The following is a 23,920-nucleotide window of genomic DNA, read 5'->3' as shown; positions in this document are numbered from 1 at the left end:
TGGCCAAAGTGAGCCTGGGAACAATAGTAACTAAGAAGCAATGCCACATTCTCACAGCCCCCAAGTGGTGCCTTACCACTAAATGTCTTTTAAGGTCATACCTAGGATTACTTTTTGAAAGAATTCTGTGCGAGTTGTTTTTCATTAGCATTCAATCCCAAACTAAATTATCTCCACATAATAAAAAGTAAAGATGGCAAACTATTATGTTTGTTTGCTTGTTTTTTTTTTTAACACGTATACTTAAGGATACAGATATTTTTGTTGCAAATGTACAACAGTAAGTCGGATTTTTTTTTTTTTTACATTTCTGAAGAATGATCATGTTTATAAAATTCAGGCTTTGTACTTATGAATGCTTTGATTGTTTAGTGGTGAAGAAGCAACTGTATGAATTTATAATTGCTCTGGAATTACATTTTAGAACTTCAGCAACTTCCAATATCCACTGAGCTCAAACACTTGAGTTTGATTACACAATCAAAATATATATATATAAAAAAAGTTAGGTATTCATATATGTATATATATAGATAGATAGATAGATAGATAGATATAGATATAGTGAGTGAGTGAAAGAGTGAGTGTGTTTGTTTAACGGCATTTCAACTTCTAAGGGTCATTTAATGCCAAAAGAGTTTTGTTGATGTAATAGGTTTTCAGTTTCTTGTAAAAATATTTTAAGTTTCTTGAAAAGTTTATCTTTTGAAGCAAGATGCTTTAGGTTTTCCGAAAAATTGTTTTAGTTGTAAGAGGTTTGTTTTTCTAAAATGAATTTTACTTGTTTACTTTATAGGAATTTGAATACATTTGTTTCTTTTAAATAGTTTATGATTTGTTGGGGCTCCACCTCTTGGAACACTTTTCTAATGTTTGTTGTTTTAAAATATTTCTTTTGAGTGTATCTGTGTTTTCTACATTCCGTCAGTAGATGTTTGTTAGTTGTTGGTTGCAGAATATGCAATTTGGTGTTTCCTCCACTTTGATTAGGTAGGAATGAGTTAATTTTGTATGTCCAATTCGTATTCGGTTTAGTACAATTTCTTCTCTTCCCTTAAAAAATTTTTTGTTTTTAATTATTGGTTGGTATTCGTGCAATTTGTTTGCAATGCATTCGTTCCATTTCTCTTGCAACTTGTTTTCTATATATCCGTTGATTTTTCTTTTTAGGTCTGTGTGTGGTATTTTAATTTTTTTTCATTTGGTGGTTTGAGGCTTCTTTAGCCAGTTTGTCTGCCTTTTCATTTCCTGGGATGCTGACATGGCTTGGTATCCAGGCTATCATAATTTTTTAATTGTTTTTTTTTTTCGGTTATTTCATTGTATTCTTGTATAATTTCTGTGATAAAAGGGTGTTTAGATTTTTCTTCAAGGGCCATGATACAGGATAGAGAGTCTGTATATATTATGAATTTTTGTTCGTTGATGTCTTTGATGTGTTTGAGAGTTATTTTGATGGCTTGCAGCTCGGCTGTATATATTGAAGCCTTGTTGGGCAGTCGTATTTGATATTGATTTTGTCCATCTGTGCATGCTGCACTTGTTCCGTTTATAGTTTTAGACTCATCAGTGTATATTTCTATGTATTCTGCGTATTTTTTTCTTAGTTCTCCGAAGTGGCTTCTGTTTGTTATATTATTTGTAATGTTTTTCTTGTAAGCAGTAAGTGTTAGGTCAGTTTTTGGTTTGTGTAATGTCCATAGTGGTCTGTCGTTTATTTTTTGAGTAATTATATTGTCGAGGTTTTCATTGATTTAAACTTTGATTCTGTATTGTTAATAGTTTGTTTTTGTAGGATTTGTAAGTAGAGCTGTATATGGCACAATCATAGTCCAGTTTGGATCTGATATGTGAGCGATATATTTTGAGCATTGTAGCTTGATTTTCTCCCCATTCTAGTTTTGATACTATTTTTAAAATATTTATTGCTTTTAAGCATTTTTGTTTTAATTTGTTAATGTGCTCCTTGAAGTTTAGTTTATTATCAAAAATGATCCCTAGAAATTTGATATGTTGTACTACTGGTATTTGTTGCCCATTCTAGTTTGTGCTGTGGGTCAAGGTGGTATTTTCGTTTCCTACAAAAGTGGATACATGTGGTTTTGCTTTTGGACATTTTGAATCCATTTTGGTTAAACCAAAGATCTATTTTGTTAAGGCAATGTTGCATTTGTTTTTCAATAGTTGGCATATTTGGTGATGAGCAAGTTATTGAAAAGTCATCAATAAATAATGTTTTTTCGAATCCCATGTTAACATTTTCGATTATACCGTTGATTTTAATTAGAAAGAGGGTGGCAGATAGAACACTACCCTGTGGTACCCCTGTGTTTTGTATGTATTGATCTGATGTTATATTTTCTAAGCATACTTAAAATGTTCTGTGGGATAGGAATTCTTGGATAAATTTTGCTAGGTTTCCTCTGATTCCCATATTATGAATATCTTTCAAGATTCCGTACCTCCACGTGGTGTCATACGCTTTTTCGATATAAAAAAGATTGAGACCATGTGATGGTTTCTAATTAGACCGTTACGAATATATTTCTAGTCGAATAAGTTGGTCGTTAGTACCTTTATTTTGTCTAAATCCGCTTTGGTATGTAGAGATGAGGTTATATTTTTCTAAATGCTGCATTAGTCTTGTATTGACCATCCTTTCTGTTGTTTTGCATATACAGCTTGTTAGGACGATGGGACGATAATTGGTAGGGTTGGAGTGATCTTTTCCTGTTTTAGGAATTAGAATGATATTGGATTCGAGCCAGTATTTTGGGAAATTGTTAGTCCACCATATGTTGTTAATTATCTGTGAGAGAATGTTGAGAGATGTGTCTGGCATGTGTTTTAGAAATTGATAGTGGATGTCATCTGGACCGGTAGCTGTATCTTTACTTTTATGAATTGCATTTTTTAGTTCTGTTATAGTGAAAGAGATGTTATAGTATTCTTTGTTATTGGATGTGAAGTTGAGTTTTTCTTTTTTCTGCGTTGTTTTTATATTTTTGGAATTTGGGAGAGTAGTGGTTGGATGATGACTTTTGGCTGAATTCATTTGCGATTATGTTTGCTATTTCTTTTTTGTCTATAATTTGTCTACCATTTGGTGTACTTATATTATTTATTGGTGTTCCAAGTTTTTTTCCAGTTATTTTTCTTATTATTTCCCATGTCTTTTTTGATGGCGTGTTGTTGTTCAATTTGGAAATATAGTTTTGCCAGGTTTCTTTTTTGCTTTTTTTTTTATAATATAGCGCACTTTTGCTCGTGCTCGTAGGTATTTTTGAAGGTTGGGTTTTGAAGGATGTTGTTTGAAGTGTTTTAGCATTTTTTTCCTGTTGGTTATTGCTTCTTTACATTCTATTGTAAACCATGGCGTTGATTTTGGGTGTGGTTTGGTGGAAGATTTTGGGATTGTCTTGGTTGCTATTTCGTTTAGCATATTGGTGAAAGCTAACATAGGATCTGGTTTGTTAACTATTTTTTGGTTAATTAAGTTTGTACAAAGTTTGCTAAATTCAGTCCAGTTAGCTTTATAGATTTGCCATTTTGGTTTTGTTTCTTCTGTTGTAGGTTCTTGGGTTTGGAGAAAAATTGGGAAGTGATCACTGCCACACTGGTCGTTATGTACCTCCCATTGGAAGTCCATAAATATTGTGGGGGAACATAGTGTTAGGTCAATAGCTGATGTCGTTCCTGTGCCTGGGTGAAGGTATGTGTGTGTTTTGTCGTTAAATATAGCTATCTCGGGTGATTCCAATAATGATTCAATGATTTTCCCAGTTTGGTTAATATTCTCACATTCCCATATTTTGTTATGGGCGTTGAAGTCCCCCTTAATATAAAAGGTGTGGGGAGTTGTGTTATCAGATCTTCAATTTCGGTTTTATTTAGTTTATATTTAGGTGGAATGTAGATTGAACAAATAGCTGTTGGTCTGTGGAGTGTAGCTTTGATTTTTATTGCTTGAAGGTTTGTTTGGAGTTGTAATTTTGTGTGTGATATATGTTTTTTATTATAATTGAGGTGCCACCTATTGGTCGGTTATCTGTTTGTGATCTATTTGTTTGGTTGTAAATGTGGTATCCTTTGAAGTTGATGGTGTCCGTTTCTTTTAGAAGAGTTTCCTCTAGGCCAATTATGCTGAGGTTATATTGTGCTATTATATGTTTGATTTCTTCGTAATTTGGTTTTATGCCTCTTCAGTTCCACTGTATGATGTTTTTATTCATTTGCATAAATAAGTTCGTTAATTTTTTTAATTTTTTAAAATTTTTATCTGTTTGGTTTTTGTTTAGGTTTTTATATCTAGTATTCTATTGACTTGTGTTTTGAGTGGTTTTTGTTCTGTGTTTACTTGAACTGCTTGGTTCCTCAGTCTCCATTTTCTCCTCCTGGTCAGTTCTGTTTTTGGAGCTAGATTTTTTCCTCTGACTCGATTTCAATCAATTCAAATTTGTTTTCATTTTCGATTAATATTATTGCTGTTTTTTTGTTTATTTTGGTTTTTGGAAAGAGAATTTGTTTTTTCCCGTTCTGTTTCCATCTTTCCAGATATTGTGTGTTTATCTTCTGCTTTTGTCCTTGTTCGTGATTTGGATCTTTCACAGTTTATTTGTGGTTTTTGTTGTTCGGCTTCTTTTTTGTTCTTTGGGACTTGTTTTAGATCATTTGACCGAGTTTTAGAAGATACTGGTATTTGTTTCTTGTTGTTTTCGTTTTGGTTAGTTTTTAAAGTTTCAATTAGATTTTTGAGTTTGGAGATTAGCTTAAGTAGGTGTTGGTAGTGGGTTTGGTTTGTTTGGTTTGAAATTTTTGTGATTTCTGCATAAGTGTTTATTTTTTCTCAAGAGCTTGCTATTTTCCTTGCTTCAGAAAAGGATACGTTTTGTTTGTATTTTGTTTCAGCTATTTCTTTTTCTTTTTTGAAGATTTTGCATATTTTAGAGTATGCTGGGTGTTTTTCTTGGCAATTTGGGCATTTTGTTTCATTGAAGCATTCACTTTCAGTGTGGTTAGGTTCTTTTATGCCACATTTTCCACATATTTTCTGTCCTTTGCATGTTTCTCTATCATGTCCATATTTATGACACTTATAACATCTCAGAGGGGCTAGTATATATTGTTCTATTTTTTTCTATTATATATCCGATTTTTATTTTTGGGGGAATTTTTGGTGTATTGAACGTTAGTACGTAGGTTTTCGATTACTCCCTGTTTTCTTAAGGCATTTTCTATTTCTTCTGCTGTAGCCAAGGTTAATTCATGGTTTTTTATAACACCTTTTGATGGGTTTAATCTTTCATGGGCAAAACTTTTGCATTTGTAGATATGGAAGTTTTCCATCTCTAAGATGTTTTTTGCATCTTTATAGTTGTCTACTATGACAAGTAGATTGCCATTTTTCATTTTTTTTTTTTTTTTTTTCTGTTTTTGGGTTGCTGTTTTGAGGCAGTATTTTTTCAATTAAGAATGGAGACAGATCGCTGATCTTTTTTCCTTCTAAGGTTTTGATTACTATGAATCTTGGGTATTTTTATTTATCAATTATTTCATAGTTATATTCTTGCTCATTGTCTGAGCTGGTTACATCAGAGTGGGTTCTTTTCGATTTTGTTTTATTTTTTTGTTTGGGTTTATTATATCCATGGAAGTTTGTTTAGATTTTCATCTCTTTTGCTCCCCACCCTCCTTGGAGCCCGAAACTGGGAGATGTTAGGGGGGAAACCCATTCGACTTTCATCCCAGGGATACAAAAAAGATACACTCAATTGGTTGAGTTTGTTCCATCATTTCCTGTTTCCTCCTTTAGTTTCTTCTTTCTCAGTTTGATAGAAACATTGGTTAGGGAGCAGTTGTGTGGTTTTGTCTCATCAATTGATTAACCCTTGCCATCGCCTAACACTTACCTGGTTTATCTATGTTTGTAGTAATAATTTGTGTTATCTTTAGATTAAATTTGTTTATTTATTCATTTTGTTTTCTTCTTTTTTAAAGTTATAATTGACATTTTCAGTGTAAGTGTTAGGGCTTGACATGACTAGCCGATTGATCGGATCGGGCCTCTCCGACCGTCCATCTAGCCTAGTACAAGGCCAAAGTGGAGTGTTGCAACTGATACCTTTATTTTCCCTAAGCATCAGTTGCTCAGCCACCAAGATCCTTTTCCTAGGCATCACGGATTGCCACCTACGGCCAACAGGCAGCCCCATTGAGGGTTTGTATGTATAGGATTCATTCCTAAACTAATTAACTGATCATTATGAATTCTGGAACACAGCTATTAGGCTTAAGTCACAATGTGGGCTGTATTTAGTTTAATTTACTTTTAGGCAAAGGGGATAAAAAGGTGATGGAAGCCCTTCATGAAAATTGTCTGATTTTTGTGAAATATTAATAGGTAAAAGACATCAAGTAATACATATTCTCAAATTTCAGTTTCTTTGGAGTATTTCAAAGGGTTTTAGGAGACATAATATCAGCACAACCAGTTATTTTAAAATTTAAACATTTAAGATTTTCTTTAAATTTTATTCAGGCATCAATTAAACAAGATGTCTTGAATTTCAATTTTTTTAAACCTCAAGCCTTAAATTCTTAATATTTCTTAGAATCAAAATCATGAAATAGATTTTGATTAAAATTGTAATAAATATTCTAGACATGACGTTTACAAGAATTAAATCTTGTTATTGTAAAGAGACATAAAAGTGATGCAAAATTGTTCTGATCAGATAAGTATTTTTACCCAAAGACGGTTATTCTTTTAGTATTCATAGATTTGGATGCCTGTTTCTTTTAGACCTCACAAGTATTTATTACTGATGAGATGATTCCAATATTTTTCCTCGATTCTAATACAATTACCAATTTCGACTCTTTTTAAATCTCTAAATATTTAGCGATAGAGTTTGTTTTTATTTTGGAGGGTGGTGGATTACCTTAAATGTCTGTGCATATATTTTCAAAAATATGAAAATACACCCGTAGAAGTGAACTATGTATTTTAGTTTACCTGATAATTAAAAATCAATAAATATTTATCATTGATATCAACAATGGAAAAGTAAGTTTTAAACAAAGACAAAAGTGAAATAATTAAAAGAATCGTTTTGGCACACAATTTTCCAGTTCCGATATAGAGATCCCAAACAGTGCTGATTTTTCAGATTCGCAACACTAATATCTATGGGCATTAAACATTAATACAAAAATATCAAATCTCATGGCATAAATCTCGTTTGGCTGTCAAATTAAAACATACAAAAATTATAAAATCTTAAAAGAAAAAGTAATACAATGTAATAAAAAAATAAAAAATGTTAAAAACATTTATGCATTTTAATTGAATAAAACATCAAAATAAATGTAGAATTTAAAAGTAAAAAAAAAGAAAATTTGTTGAAAATGAAAGGAAAAGGTAATGATTAACAAATATTAATAAACAAACACAAAAAAAAACAGGTCACATGTCAGGTCTAAAGTCAGTACTAGATTTTTCTACTGCTAGAGCTACTAACAATCAAGTGTTATGTAAAATGCAAAAAAGACTATTGCAAATCAGGTTGACAAAGGTCAGTGAACTTTGAAGAAAGGCAACTGAAGAAAACAGGTGAATGAAATACGATTATTGGTACAATGAGGGCAGACAAGATCAAATCAACCTCCCATCAAAGTGTTTGCAAATGGGCTCAAGAGCAAACGCATGCACGGAAAAAAAAAATGGTCATGTTTCTAGATGTGTCATATTGTGAAAAGACTTTCTTTTTGAGCAATTATTATTATTCAATTAGTATTGTATAAAAGATATTTAATAATCACACAATAAAATTTAAATAGAAACAAAATACTAATTTTTTTTCATTTGGCATATTCAAATGACTATTCTCATTTTGTCATATTCATGATGTTACAGGCAGTCTAACCTCCAACCTTCTTCAGAACTTGGGATCTTTTCAAACTAAAGAACCTCTGAGGAATTTTAAAGCAAACCTTTATTTAACCCACAAGAGTAGAATATTTTCAGTTCATAAGCCACGAATATAAGTGTTAATGTCAGGAGGTGCTGAGGAGCATGGTGACTTCCTGGATGGATGAGATCACTACTGGATGCCCCTATGCCTTCCAGCAGGACTTCACTCTTGCACACAATGCCATTTTAGAAAAGTAAAAAGTGCACATTGGCTTTACTTTTGACAGCCTCATAACTTCCCCTTTCTATTAATTTTTTTCTTAGAGCTCACATTACATAAGTTATGTTTTTGACAAAAGGAGAAGAATTGCTGTTTTAGAAATCAAAATCTATCCAACTTACACTTGCCAATGGCTGTTTTTTTGACCTTGATGAAGTAACTTTTTTAGCTCTTTAAATCAAGTGGCTTTATGCATTGCCTGGAGTGAGATTTTTATAAAAAATATTTGCATGTTATTCTTAGTTATTCTCCCGATGGCATCAGTTAACAATCAAGTCTCAGTATTATAGTTACAATCAAATTGACACACTAGTTCCTATTAGATTGTCAAAGTTAAACAATTTTGAGCCTGGTCAGTACTAGATGAGTGGCCATTTAGGAATATCAAGTGCTGTATGCTTATGAATTTATTTTTGTTGACATCCCACAACACTGAAAGGAATTTGATGCCATAAAATTGGATCTGACTCAACCTAACCCAGATCCAGTTCTTACTCATAGTATTCTGGAGGTTGAAGGTTCAGTCTTTACTACAAGCGATAATAACAAAGAACAAAATGAGTGAATATTTCCATGCAGTCACTGGCTGACAGAATGAGAATAATAGCTAGAATAATACAAAGTATCTTCATCTTAAAAATTCTAAAACAGGAGGTGCTAATTTCGCAAATCATTACTAGCATACAAAATTTGATCCCCACTTTGTGTTCTATGCTTATGATCATACTATAAACTAAGCTGATTAAATGCTTTTGTTTATATATCAGCTAGTCGGAGAGAACCCCAGCAGAAAACTCAATTATTAAATAAAATTCGAAAATAAAATATTAATTTCTCATATATATGTAATACAGAAGATCAGAAAAATATTAGTATCATTGATTTCAAATCCAAACAAAGACCTATAGTTAGTCTCCTATGCTAGACTCAAAAGAGGCTAATGGGTCTGACATAGATTAACTATAGATCCCCTCTGTTTGAATTTGAAACTGTCAGTACCAATGTTGTCCTGATCTTCTGTAATACATATATTTATAACTATTGTTTGTACCTATTTTGTGAATCACATGTCACATTCCAAATGGGATTACATTGCTGGGCTAACTCTTCTTTAAATCCTAAGATCTTTCAAATGCTAAAATTTTTCCATGCAGTCTGAAATCTATTTCCTCACCTTTTTCACACCTACATAGCATGGCAATGGCGGTAAAAAGTACAAAAAACTAAAATTTAATGAATTTAAACTTATCTCTTTACTTCCTATCCAGTATTTGTTCTGATTTGAGTGAATGGGGTGACAAAAATCTTATGGAATCATATACTTAACAAGGACCAAATTTCATTCTGCTTTAATGGTCAGTGAAACTGAATTGTGAATTATTCATACAGCAAGTACAAAAAAAAAGTTCTTTCCACAATATGCTATTATTATTATCAAAAGAATAATTATTAAAAAAAAATATCGCAGATTGGAAAAAGCCAACGAGTCAGCAAAAAGTTGTTTAAAAATTAAAAAGAATAACAACCATAAAATAATGTATTTAACAAAGTTTAAAATTTTCCAAAGTAACAAAAGACAGGCTATTCAGAAAATCCTTCATGTTTGGAAGGGATAGGGATGAAGAAGTTTGGCTCCTCGACTAATTTTCTCACAGATGCATAATAATCCAATAAATATAATTTCTTCAAGTTTCTTTTCACTTTTACTTTCATTGGGGGAAAAAAAAGTTGTTTTTGTTGCTTTGGTTATAAAATGCATTCAATAAAAAACAAAAGGACAATATATTTAGAAAAAGAGTATTGGGCAGTGGCAGTTGGGGGCTGAGGATTCTGGGGTGGAGTAGGGGGGGACAGGCAGTTGTCCGTTGGTACTTACCTTGACAGCATTTAAGTGGTGTGCTGGGTCATCTGAAATACGCCCATTTTCAGGCTAACCAAATTATAGAGTTGAAGTATGTTCAAAAGCAGAAGTATTTTATAAGTATATCATTCATGGCAACCACATGCTTACAGACAAGAATATATTTATAACACGCATACTCACACAGACATTTTGTAGGAATTTTTTTTTTTTTTTACACTTTTTATAGCAATTTTTTTTTAAATTGATAGGCAAGGCGTAAAGTAATTTATTAAAAATTACAAAATAATATTTGATTTCTGGAGTAGAGAATAAAGCTTTTTTTTTTTAAATTTTTTTAAGAAAAAATCAAGTTAACTCAAGAAAAACACAGACATATTAGTTTTATAATTTTATATATTTAGATGGTAGTCACTGATCATAGATCATGACTCTACAAGAAATAAAAAGCAAAAATAACATTTATGCATCAGATTTCTGGTGATTAAGTCTTGAATGGTGCCATATACATAATTTGGTCAGAGAATGATTGATAGACCATCAAAAACTATAAATTGATAAATAAAAAGAATAGGTTCAAATGCCTCATCACTGATTTTCCTTGACTTACGGATATCCACCTAAATAGATGCTCTAATAAAAAACTAGACGTCAATCACTCCTAGTAGTCTCACCTTGCACATGGACAATGATTAACATATTTCTACTAAGTAGAAAAATGAGGGGAAGCAAGTATGATATAATTATCAGGAAAATGATGTTATGCAAAATAGGTTTTATTTAATTCATATGGTCTATCGGCAGTATTTATACCTCCCTCAAATATACACAAGCCAAGAGAAAGAAAGACTTTTCAGATATTATTGATATCATTTCAATATGTTAAACCATCTTTATTGAATCATATAGCTGGTATTTACCTCCAGCCCAGGTAGATGTGACACAAGGTCAAAAAATGGGGATGGAAAAGCTAATGCACAAGAAAAAGTGCACTCTGAACAACAAAAATTCCTGAGCAGTTCCAGTACTATTTCCCAGTAAGCGATTAGAAATAAACTAATCCTTTCTTAAAATGCAAGAAGTTAAAACCTGGGAGGGTGGCCTCTAAGAACTCCACAGAACCATACCTCATCATGACAAAAAAAAAAGGTTGTTGAACTTTAAAATGGCACAAATGTATCCTCAATTGGTATGATGATTTTTTTTTTTTTATCATTTTGTTTTATGGCATATCAACCCTTTTTGGTTTTTGCCAAACCCAGTAATTTTTTGGGAGAAAAAAAAGGTTTTATGCTTAAAGCTCTTTATATCTTCAAATATTTATTAATGGAGTTTGATTTGGATGTTTTGCTTTATGGCACATCAACCCTTCTCAGGCCACGCAGTGTCAAATCCACCAATTTTGGAACAATTTTCTACACTTCAAGATCCTTACATCTTCAAACACCCATTCATCGTGTTTTGTTTGGTTGTTTTGTAGGAGAAACTTGTTTTTTTTTTTATTTTGACTTTGCAAAACAAAAGGAAAGGAAAAAGAATAACATGAATGTTCGATGTATTGTAGGTCAAGAAGCCAATAGCTTCAGACAGCCTGATGTAGTAGCATCAGATCAATTTGTATGAATAGCCTAACCTTAGCTCGAGTCGTATAGCTAACATTCCAGTCACTGAGATCTTCCTTTGAGACAGTATGTTGAATAATGCGAGACAAATTAATACTTTTTCTTAATAATAATAATAATAATAATAATAATACATAATAATAAAGTGAAGAAGAAAACGTTTTTCACATTTTTTCATTTAAGAACTAAAGAGATTTCATGTATAACTAATTGAACTTAAAAAAAATATGAAAAAACTTTCCTTTAAAAATAATTTTTTAATAAGATATTTTTTTCACTTATTCATAAAGTTAATATTTTCAATATTTTGTTTTTCTTTGTTTTACGGCATGTTTTTCAGGTTATTTAATGCCGAATCCAAAGATTTAAGAAAAATTTTTTAATAGAATATATTTGTTGTTTTCAAATCGGTTTCTATTTAACCCAAAGTTGGGATCCTAACAGGTACTACCACTCCGGGTCAGTGGACCTGGGAGCAATGGCAATTGAAGGGTGGCTCCACACTCCCCTAAGCTCGCAAGCTGGGGCGTCAGCACTGGATATAGTTTAAGGTCATATCCAGGACTTTTTAATTTTTTAAACTGTCAAATTTAATCTTTCTCTCCATTTAGAATCACTTTTTCACTTGTCCAAAGGTCAGACTTGTATGTTTATGTATATATTTAAGATCATTCTTTATTTATACAAGCATATCTTGCTAAAGAAATCGAAATATGTATATAATAAAGCTAAAAATATCAGTCTCATCAGGCTAAGTATTGAAATACAATGGTAAGAAAACCAAGAAATCATATTTCCCAAAAAACAGACATCACATTATCAGCATTTAGTAGACCATCCAACTTAATCACTTATTTTTATTCTTTCATATCTTCAAACTTACAAATCGTCTAAGGGAGGCCCCAGGATTTGATAAGCTCCTGGGTTTGACCTTTACACCTGATCTTAAATGGAACACATACATCAAGTCTGTGGCCAAGGTCGCTGGGAAAATGGTGGGATCCTTCTACTGCTCCAGAAGATATCTCACTAATGATGCAATTCTCTATCTATATAAGAGCCAAGTATGTCCAAAGATGGAGTACTGCTGCCACATCTGGACGGGGGCTGCAAAAAACAGCCTATCCTGCCTTGACGGAGTACAAAATAGACTCCGTGGCTTGGTGGGGGATGCCTTTTTCTCTACCCTGCAACCTCTTTCCCACAGAAGAGACGTAGCGAGCCTGTCATTGTTCTATCGTTACTTCCATGGCAGGCGCTCGTCTGAGCTCCATTCTCTGGTCCCCCCTCGCCAATCTTTCTCAAAAAACACCCGACTAGCTGAAACTACCGTCAATAATTTTCCCCACTCCCTATCTGTGCCTAAATCAAAACACAGATTGCATGAACAAGGCTTCTTTCTTAGAACTGCACAACTGTGGAACTCTGTTCTGCTTGCCTGTTTCCCTCCTGACTTCAACCTGGATGTCTTCAAGTTCAACACAAACAAATTCCTGATGAACCGCCCCCCTTAAGTAATGACACCTTACCAATTCTCTAATACTATTGCTACACTATCCCTTTGATTACTGTACACACAATAACCCTTATCCCTGAGTGGCCATTGGGCCTTGATAAGTGGTGAACTCCATGTAAAAAAAAAAAAAAAATTCACTAAAATCTTACATTTGTTTTTATCTTTATAGAATCTACGGTTTAAGAAATCAAGAAAAAAATTTTCTTCTAAATGCAAATATGGTTCTCGTTTTTATTTTATATTACATAAACAGTAAGATTCATGAGTTTACCTAACCTTTATTAATAAAACACCTGTAATATGATATATATATATACACACACACAAGTATTTAGCACTGCTTACTAACATAAGTTTGGAATAAATAATGTGCAGATGTGTAAATAAAATTATAAATGTTTGAGCTATTATGATTGAAATAAAGTTTTCAAATTGTAAAGTGTTCTGCACTCATTTTTTTTTTATAACTTTAGTAATAAAATTTATTTTTTTATCAAAGAAATAAAACCAGGGGATAAGGGATGGGTAGGTTTTTCATGAAAAAGAAAGATATTGCTCAAGTTACCAAGATTCAATAAGTAGAAGAGAGAAAAATAAACTCTTAAAAAGGCAGGAGATAAAATAAAAAAAAATAAGCCGAAAATGAACAGAAATAAAAAATGGAAAAGGAAGATAGAAATCTACAAGGATGCAAACAGATAAAGCATAAAAATGTCGACTAAATTGGGTTTGAAAAATATAAACTAAACAAATATACAACAGAAAAATTGTCTAACAAAATAAGGAAAATAAAAAAAGCGAAATGATAAATTAAAATTATTCCAAATCAAAATATAAAGAACAAAATGCAAGTTTCATAGAAAAAATAAATAAATAAATGGTAATCAAGAGTAAAATTCATTTTTGTTTGATGGAAGAAAAATAAATATAAAGGGTCACAAAATAATTCATTCAGTTTTTTTTTTTTTTTTTTTTTTTTTTTTTTAACTATTAGCAAAAGATTAAAATGGCTGGCTTGTTTCTAAAGAAACTGAAATGCATTTAATTTTGTAATCATTAATAAAATTTTGTTTTATTTTATGCTACATCATTCTTTATTTCAATAAATAATCGATTAATAGAAAATAATTTTTTTTTAACTTTAAACATTAAAAATTAATTAAATATTAACGGTCCTTTTGATGATGCGCTCATATTTACATGAACAACATGTCCTAATTTTTCACAAATGTTTGCTATTCGTTGAGTTTTTCCTAAAAAATATATTTCTTGAAAAAGATGGAAGGCTGTCAGAAATATTAAAAACTAGCAGTTGCACCCGGCTTTGCTCGGGCCCTATGTACTGTTCATAACTTTATGTGCATATGTATATACTAAAAAGTGTAAATATGTATAGTAATGCCTTTCCTTAACTACCATCGAGAAAAGTGGGTAGAGACTGCAGAGGTCAATTTTTTTAAAACTTTGACCCCAATTTTGACCCCATAACATTTGTTTTGGGCTCAAATTAAATTAACATGTTGGACTCATGTCCAAGTAACCTACATCTAAAATTCCAAGTATTTAGACCCAAGATTGGTGGAAGAGTTTGGTAGAGTCTGCAAAAGTTAACTGTCAACTTTTACCTCTTGGCAGTGACATTTTTGCCCAAAAACTAATTAAAAAGCTTGCTGCATGTCTGAATGCCCTTTATGTAAAATTTCAAATGTTTAGACTAAAAATTGGCTAGAGACCGCAGAGGTCAATTTTTTAAAAAAAACTTTGACCCCAATAATGACCCCTTAGCATTTATTGTTTTGGGCTCAAATGAAATTATAAAGTTAGATCCATGTCCAAAGAATCTATATATAAAATTTCAAGTGTTTAGACACAAAATTGGCGGAGGAGTTTGGTAGAGTTCTTAAAGGTCAAATCGTTGAACTTTGACCCCTTAACAGCCAAATTTCTAACCAAAAACCAATTAACAAGGTTTCCCCAAATCTCGAGTCTCTAGACCGAAAATTGACAGAGTTATTTGGTAGGGAAATGTACACACACAGACATTTTCACTTTTATAGATATATAGATTATAATAATATCTATAATTTACATGCTTTTATGTTTTCAAGAAAAAATACTTTTAATTTTTTTTAATTATTAGCTGAAAAACACATTATAAATTAACACAAAAGCATATGTGAACTAATCACACACACACACACACACACACACACACACACACACACACACACACACACACAATACACAGACATGAAGTAAATAGACAAATTTTTTATCATGAATAATGAAGGTTTGTCCTGGAAACAGGCAAGATAATATTGATTATTTTTCCCACCGCTGATAAATTGGACAATCACGGTGAAGAGTGAAAAGGGAGTAAAGTAACCTCCCTTGTTGGAGATTATCTCCCTTGAATAAAAACTTGTGCATCCTCAACAATCGGCCTGACAGTAGATTCGTAGTTGTAAAGCTGGGGTATGGTTCTATGTAAGTCCTGGGAGATTCACCTTCCAATTTTTCCGTTCTGTCTTTGAGAAGGGGGTAGTTTATTGCTAATCGCTTGTGGCTAGGGAATTCTGACAAGGCTACTTTAGCATTGTTTTGTAAGTCATAATGCACTTCTAGTGTGTGCTGGCTTTTCAAAACCTCATTCGACTTTGTGTCTAACCTCCTGCAAAGAAAGTAAACAAATTGGGAGACTATAAATATTTTTCATATTTTTATTTGACTTTTATAATTTAGACATACAACCTGCTCTACCCGGATTGGGAATCAAAAAAAGAGAAGGACGAAGCTTAAGCATAAGTTTATAGGGATGCTAGCGAGAACTGTTACCGAATTGCAATAATGGATCAAAAAATTAACTTCCTATGTAACCTATCTCTGGATAGGTCTTTATTTATTCCTCAGGTCTATTTTTATCACTTCCTCCTATGTTTCTCTTGGCCTTCCCCTGTGGACTGAACCTGCTAGTTCAACTGTTCTGCATCTACTAACTCAAGAATTGACCCATTATTTAAATCTGGTCATACTATTTAAGTCGCTTGTATTGCACACATCTTCCTTTACTGTTCGAATTTAATCTTCCTCTCAAGTTACAGACTCGCATTAGACATCCATCCTGCTCATATTTCATTCCACCCTCACTGGCCAGGGGTCATTTCAATAAATCTTCACACTGCATACATATGCCTGAGAGACTTTTTATTTATTTATTTATTTTGATCAAGTAGTTTTTTATTTTTTTACAAAGAAAATCATTTTTAGGCGATTAATAGGAATTCATAGGCATTACAACATAAATCTCACAAGTATAAATTATTGTTTATTTTTTTTATATATATATATATATATATATATATATATATATATATATATATATATTTTTTTTTTTTTAATAGTGGGAAAAGTAGACCCTCGTTAGCTATTCATAAAATTTGATTTTTTTTATTTTATTTTTTTATTTAAAAATAAAACTACTGGATAAATTTATGTGAATTTCATAATATATTTTCTTTCCATCCCAGGTATGTACATCTTGGATTTTTTTTTTTAATATAGGAGGAATACTGAACAAGAACCAAAAACCTTGTCTTTGAAGAATAAAAATAAAACTAAGATTTATGTGTAAATGCTTTAATTGTACAGCTTATTATATTAGGCTTTTTTTGTCCAGATATTTAGAGTTTCATACATTGGGTGGATGATAGCTACGTGTAAGATCAAACTCTGATAGAGTGTTTGGATATTCCAGCATATCTCCTTAAGCTATCATCCAAGGCAATGTCTATTATAATGGCATATCATATCTAAGAATTCTCACTTGTATTTCTCAATTTTAAGTAATTTACAAGTTTGTATTATTTTAATTTTTTACTATTGATCAATTGTTTATTGAAATAAATTTGATGAACTCTGAAAATTAAGAAAAAAAAAAAATCAATAATGCTATAAAGATAATTTCATCCGTATCAAAAATAAAGGAAAGAAAAATGTATGTACCCATGATGGAATGAAAATATCATATTCCAAAAATCTTCTAAATTGATCAGGTAGTTTTATTTTTAACTAAGAAAACCAAATTTATGAGTAAAAGAAAAATGACTATCTCATGTCACCATATTGAAAATAATTTCAACAAACACAGGAGATAACTCAATAATTCAAAATTGCAAGATTTTACATTATAAATCTTGAAAGTTTGAATTATTGGGTTATCTCCCCCTGGTTTTGCTTTTTGTTTTAAAAATGTTAGACAAGACAGACTCTTGTTATTCCTAAACTTAGATTTTCTTATATAAAATACAAACTATTTGATCAATTAATGTGACTTTTGGAATATGATATTTTTGTTTCGTCATGGATATGCACATCGTACACATTTTTCTTTTTTTTTTGTTTTTCAAGATAGGGTGAATTTTGAACAAGAACCAATAAATTTTGTCTTCTCAAGAAATAATTCAGTTATCAACTTTTAACCATCATTTTGGATGTACATATATAAACACTGTCTGTACTAATGAACTAAAATTATATCCTTCTTCCCTAAAACAATTTTTTTTGTGTCTTAAAAACATTTTTCCATTGTTCAAATGAAGATAACCAACTTTCATTTCCCCACAACATAATTCATTTTCTTGCTTACATGCAACTATTTAACAAAATTTTGAAATTACCTTGAGTTTGTTGATCGTGTCAGCTTCCACCATTGGAGAGAAATTGTTCTCCAATTTTTGGCAGTGGACAAAAAAATTGTACAAATGTTGATCCTGAAAGAAAAAAAGAAAAAAAATTTTTTAATCCTTAATATTTTGAAGTGTTAATTATCAATAAAACTGATGATTTATTACTGAAAAAAAAAATTCAATTGTGCAAAATCACATATTTATCCTCCCTTCCCCTTCTTCAAATTTTGTGGATGTGCTTAAAACAGAAAAATCGTTAATTTACTGCACGTCGAAATTATGAGTTTCTTTTCCACACCATTACAAGAAGAATCATATATGAAATATTCGAAAATGAGGCTACATCAAATGGAGGTCATACTTATATTGTTCCAGAGTTGCCAAATTGACCTTTTTAAAGCTAAATTTTTAAAATTTGGCTTTTTTTTAAAAAAAGCAGTTTAGCCTTCAAAAATTATATTTGGCATTTTTTAAAGCATAACGTATGGATTAACTAAGGAAGCAGAATATTATATTGATAAATAAAAGGGCATTAAAATGAATTCCTTTTTTATATATATATTATTACTAAAGATATATAAAGCAGATTATCATACAGTGTTATAAATCTTGTACTTACCTTAGTGTATATTGTAGATTTCAATCTCAAATGTACTTTAAATAATTCTTTTTTACTATCAACCCATTTGATTTCAGGACATGCCACCTACAAAAGACAAACGATACAGTTAAATCGAATTTGTTTTTACACTAATCTTTTAATCATATGGCAACCAATAAACCAACCAATTCAAAGATCCGAGTAGAAAATCAAGATCTTTTCATCTGAGAGTAGAATTTAATGAATTTAAAATCTAGAAGAAATAAAAGGCAACAAATAAAACTTTACAGCAATTTGCAGTTCTGGTCCAGAATTCCTCTTACATAAAAAAAAAAAATTTAAAAAATCTGCATGATGTATGTACCTGCAACAAAACAATATCATATTCCAAAAATCACCTAAATTGATCAGGTAGTGTCATTTTTATATTGAAATTAGCGTGGGTGCCTGGCCTTGCTCTGATGTTTGAGGTGTGTGTTGAGCACAAAAAAAAAAGTGTTAGAAGGCAGGAAGGCTTGAACCCGTGACGCGAAGGCGGAAAAGAAAGTGAAAGAAAACGTGACATCTTACCGCTACGCTATGATGCGACAGGAAGTGAAAGGCGTACAAATTTAGCGATGTCAATCAAAAAGTTGACTTGTAGAAATGGATAGTTATGTGAATGAGTTTTAAGTTAAGAATCACACAGGCGCAGAAATGAACGTTGCTTTTATAGCTGGCTGAAGGCCAGTTTAACTTCCCGCTTTCTGTCCATTTTATTTGTTTCTCCACGATGTTGAGGAAACCCAGCTCCCCCTAAAAAGGGGGAAGTCTGGCAGTCCAAATGAATAGCAATTGTCTGATATGAAGGGTTTTCCCCACATTGATCAAAGCTAATCGCCTTTCTGGACGTCTCGGCCGGGAAGGTCACGAGAATGCCTTTGCTTTGATTAGTTTCACTTTATTTATACGAGAAAGACAAACACTCGAAAGGATGGGAAGGAGGCAATTTTTTAAAACTCAATCAAAATAAAGATAGAGATGACGTCAGTTTTCAGATCGTAGATATTATAATCTAGGAAGTATAAGTTCTTCAAAATAGTAACGGACGTGAGAACCCCCACAAAAAAAGTCTTTCTTGGTCATACAAACACTCTTATACCTGTTTTGCCTTTTATGTACATAGATTACAAAAAAAAAAAATAAATAAAAATAAATTTTACAAGTAAGAGTGACTATCTTGTCTGCCATTTTGAAAAAATAAAGCAACAACTCAACAATAATTCATACTTATTAAATTCATGTTGGAATGAATTCATAGGAATTCCCATTTATCACTTGAAAATGTTGTTTATATCTAAACTGTGTCATTTGTGTGGAGTAAACTTACCAAGTGACTATTAATTTTAGAATACAGCTGTTAGATATAAGGATTGATAATATAGGCTTTATTTTCTTTAATCTAGTTTGATGGGGTGGGGAGCTGAAAGGTGGTCATGAAAATTCAGATATCTACAAATTTGATGAGGTTTTAATCGTAAGAATTAGACATCAATTAATACATTTTTTCAAAACTTTATATTCTTTCAAGTATTTTAAAAGCATGTTAAGGAGCAGAATGTGGACACAACACTTCGTCTGAAAATTCATGATCATATTATGTAACAAGGAAACATCCGTGCTTCTGCAGTATCATGGGATTTCAAACAACTACATTTTCAGGTAAAAACACTTTTACATACTTACATATGTTGAAATTAGTATAAATTCCAAAAATTATGAATAATGATGCAGCAGAAAAAATAATCACAAGTAAAAAATAAAATTTATCGAATTAATGCGTTTTTATCATGTTTTAATGTGGAACAGTTCTTTGCAACCAATTCTGTATGACAAACTGACTTATCTTCCTTGCTTTCAATTAAAACCCACCATTCCAAAACAGAAAATGTCAGACTGGTAGTAGCTATGATTTTTTTGTAAAAAGTAGATCAAATACATCTTCTATTGGATCATTTTTTTTCTCATTTTTTTTTTTTAATTTATACTGATTTCGACATGACACGCAAGTACGTAATAATGTTTTACTTGGAATGCATTTGTTTTGAAATCCCATTATACTGAGAAAACTCCAGAAAATCACTCATCTGTTATCAGAATGCATAGAGATTCAAGGAGTGTAAGATTATCAGAATATCCACCCCAAAGATTATATTTTAGAAACTAGTAAGACAGATTAATCAACATGTCGACAGAGAAGGATAAAACAAATACAAATTCTTGTGAAAATCCAAAGTTTGTGTATTTGCAATTACGTCAAGGGTCACCATTTTGTAGAGGTTGGGAGGAGAGGATAAGATGCTTGATGGAGATAACTATTTTTTCTGCATTCATCTAACTGTATTTGCTTGAGATGAAGAGTCACCAGATTCCTTATAAAAAGATAATCATCTTTTGCACAAATACATCAACTTTATTCGACAATTTTGTCAGGCAGAATAAGAATTAGAAGGAATCATCAAGAAATACGACAGGTTGAATTGAATGACAGGCAGTGACTATAGAAAAAGAATTGAGCTCTGGAGTGCTATCTTATGCCCTAACACTATTGTGAGAAACATGAGATTCATAGCTTTGTTGTAGACGATGTCTTCCCAGGAATTGTTATTAAAAGGTACCAAATAAGTCTGGGAAGAAGTGTCGAAAAGGTACACGTTCACAGCATTGCAATGATTTGCAACTTAGCAAAAGATTGCATGTTAGTACAACAGAAGATAGATCTTAATCATTTAATTGGTGCAGTGTTTTCATGTTGGTATCGAGTAATATTACACTTTTTTGGTAGATTTTGTGAAAAATACTATAAATATTTAAAAAAAATAAAATAAAATAAAACTCCCGTATAAATTAACTATTAACATTTAATCTCCATTACAAGTGAAGAAAAGCATTACTTCTTGGTAAAAAAACAAAAACAAAAAACAAAAACAAAAAAAACATCTTACTTGGAGAGAGGGGTTTATAACACGTATTAATCAAAGATTGTCTCGTTCCGAAATGTGAAAGGGACGTAACTCTAATTTTCAAATCCCATTAAGACAATCGAGATCACACTAAAGTTACTTCCCTTGTAATGTGTTCTCTAGATGAAAATCTTTTTCATTTAGCAGTAAATTTTGATAAGGAAACAAAGTTGTTCATTCCTACCTTTCCGGTTCCTGCTAAATCATGTGACAAATAGCCAGCAGGAAGATTCGCTGCTACAGGTAATGGATCCGGAAACTCAGACACCAATCTACAACAAAAAAATTATTTTTTTTTATTTTTATATATTGACAGTATTAATTTAACAAATTTCTATATATTTCAACTTCAAATATTTGTTTGATTTGTCCGTTTTATGGAAAATCCAGCCCCTTTTAGAGATATTCGATACTGAAAGGCAATACTTAGTGTAACCGAATATTTTTATACAATTAATTGAACACATGTTACAGTTTCCTACATTTCGCAAGAATATTAATATGCAAATAACTGCAATCAATCTGACAGGATTTGAATATAACATTCATGATAATATTACTACTTTCTTATTTGCTTATCTAAGCAACTGAAATAAGTTGCATGCAAGGTAACTATATATATTTTTTTTGTGGAAGTGGGAAGGTGCATACCTTTCTCCAATAAAATTATAGTGTGAACGTGCGCACATGATCCAACTAGATTTGAATTCAATTTAGCCAAAGCAATAATTCCCATCAATATCCATATTTCACCTGCACTTTCATCATTGAATGTGTTGTACCCAGAACAAGTCACACAAGAGACTAACAAGGTTACCAGGAATTACTTTGAAGACTTAAAAGGTGTTTTAAAAACTCTTTAATTGCATTATTTTTTTTTTTTTTTAATACATCTCGGTATTTTCTGCGAGTTTTATTTGCCAATGCCTGGCAAACAACAGAAACAACCGGATTATACCGAGTGAGCAATTCAATAGAACAGCAATAAAACGAAGAAAAAAGTCTATTTACTTAATTTCCTCCCCAACAAGAATTTCAATATTATCTTTTTTATTTGATGATGACAACATTTATGAGACACTCTATAGGATTTGGTTAAAATTTTTTTTCAAATAAATAGTAACAGTAAAAATGGCAAAACATTAAAAACAGGAAAAAGACATTTTTAACCTACACTCATGAGTTTCAAATTGTTGGTGCGCTCCTTTTTATTTACAGATTTTTTTCTTTTTTTTTTGCCATTGTCAACAACTGCATTGAAAAGGGTTGATTAAAATATATTTATATTACTTGTTTTGATCGGACTATTGTTTTCATCTTGATTGTTATTTGTGCAAAGTTTCCATTTGTGTAGCCTTTGGCCTTCGTCAGGCATCTTCGTCGCCATCTTGAAAAAGAAAGAAGTTACTGGCTCCCTAGATGAAACCATCTACGAAGCCAATAACTTTTTTTCTTTTCCAAGATAATGACCAACATGCCTGACAAAGGTCAAAGGCTACACCGACCAAAACATTGCACAAATAACAATCAAGATGAGAAAAATAGTTTGATCAAAACAAGTTATATACACAATCAGCCCTCATCTAAAAGATTTTAGAACTGTAAAATTTCTCTTTAAGGTATGCATAAATCTGACTCACAAAACAACAAACAAAGGATATTATCACGACTTACTTTCCTCCCCTTAAAAGGGGCAACCAAGCACAGCCAATAGGAATTTCAATATTATCTTTTTTCTTTGATGATGATGATGAATTTCGGGGACTGGTTTTCGAGGATTCACAACTGACATGATAAAAGCGGAAGAGGAGGTGGTGCTTATCGTGGAGCTGGGTTGGCAGGTTCAATTTTACCTTGAAGCAAAAGAAAAAAGTAAAAATCATTGTTTAGTAAAACAAAACAAAAACATAAAAGCATTTGAAAAATTTAAAAAAATATAATCTAGGAAATTAATGCATGAAAAATTTGTGAGGGGGGGTAGTCATAGTAATTATAATTAAAGTTTTTTGATAGATACATTTGCTTAAATGCACAGTATAAAATGGATAGTTGCTTGGTTGTTAGTTTTTTTTATAGCATGTCAACTGTAATTTGTAAGTTTTTGTTGAAATTGTATAAATGTTTTATATATGAATGGTTTGTATATTTGTAATATTTTCAATAAGAACAATATACATACATGGGTTATTTTATTCTTACTTTTTATGCAGAAAATAATACAAAGATGTTTGCTGCGTTTTATTAAAGGTTTTATTTTGGAAAGAATAGACTTAGGAGAAAGAGACTAATTTTCTGTTAACTAATTATTTAATTATCTGTTAACTTACTGACACAAAAATGAGTGACACACAGACAGATACATCGAAATAACATTTAACCTTAGATTACCAAGTTTTCTATATTATTGACCAACTGCCTTGATATAGGATTAGAAATAAACC

The 23,920-nt window shown here is 31.4% G+C and overlaps 1 protein-coding gene across 23 annotated transcripts in view; it reads right to left on the bottom strand.

Moving 5' to 3' along the window:
- Positions 1-23,920, bottom strand: part of LOC145287890 (dedicator of cytokinesis protein 9-like) — a 718,435-nt gene that overhangs the window by 339,421 nt on the left and 355,094 nt on the right. For 18 of the 23 annotated variants that reach the window (XM_080135819.1, XM_080135816.1, XM_080135818.1 and 15 more), the window contains 5 exons: positions 23,154-23,332; positions 21,664-21,751; positions 18,496-18,582; positions 17,868-17,960; positions 10,069-10,122 (listed from right to left, as the gene is read on the bottom strand). In XM_080135819.1, coding sequence (XP_079991945.1) covers positions 10,069-10,122; positions 17,868-17,960; positions 18,496-18,582; positions 21,664-21,751; positions 23,154-23,332 — 501 coding nt within the window. The remainder of the gene's footprint in view (positions 1-10,068; positions 10,123-17,867; positions 17,961-18,495; positions 18,583-21,663; positions 21,752-23,153; positions 23,333-23,920) is intronic. The other 5 variants (XM_080135823.1, XM_080135825.1, XM_080135834.1 and 2 more) reach the window with 1 other exon arrangement.

The sequence above is a fragment of the Euprymna scolopes genome, chromosome 11 (genome assembly GCF_053919585.1).
Source record: "Euprymna scolopes isolate OS-2025 chromosome 11, ASM5391958v1, whole genome shotgun sequence".
Lineage (NCBI taxonomy): Eukaryota > Metazoa > Mollusca > Cephalopoda > Sepiida > Sepiolidae > Euprymna > Euprymna scolopes.
This window is presented reverse-complemented; position numbering and strand designations above follow the sequence as displayed.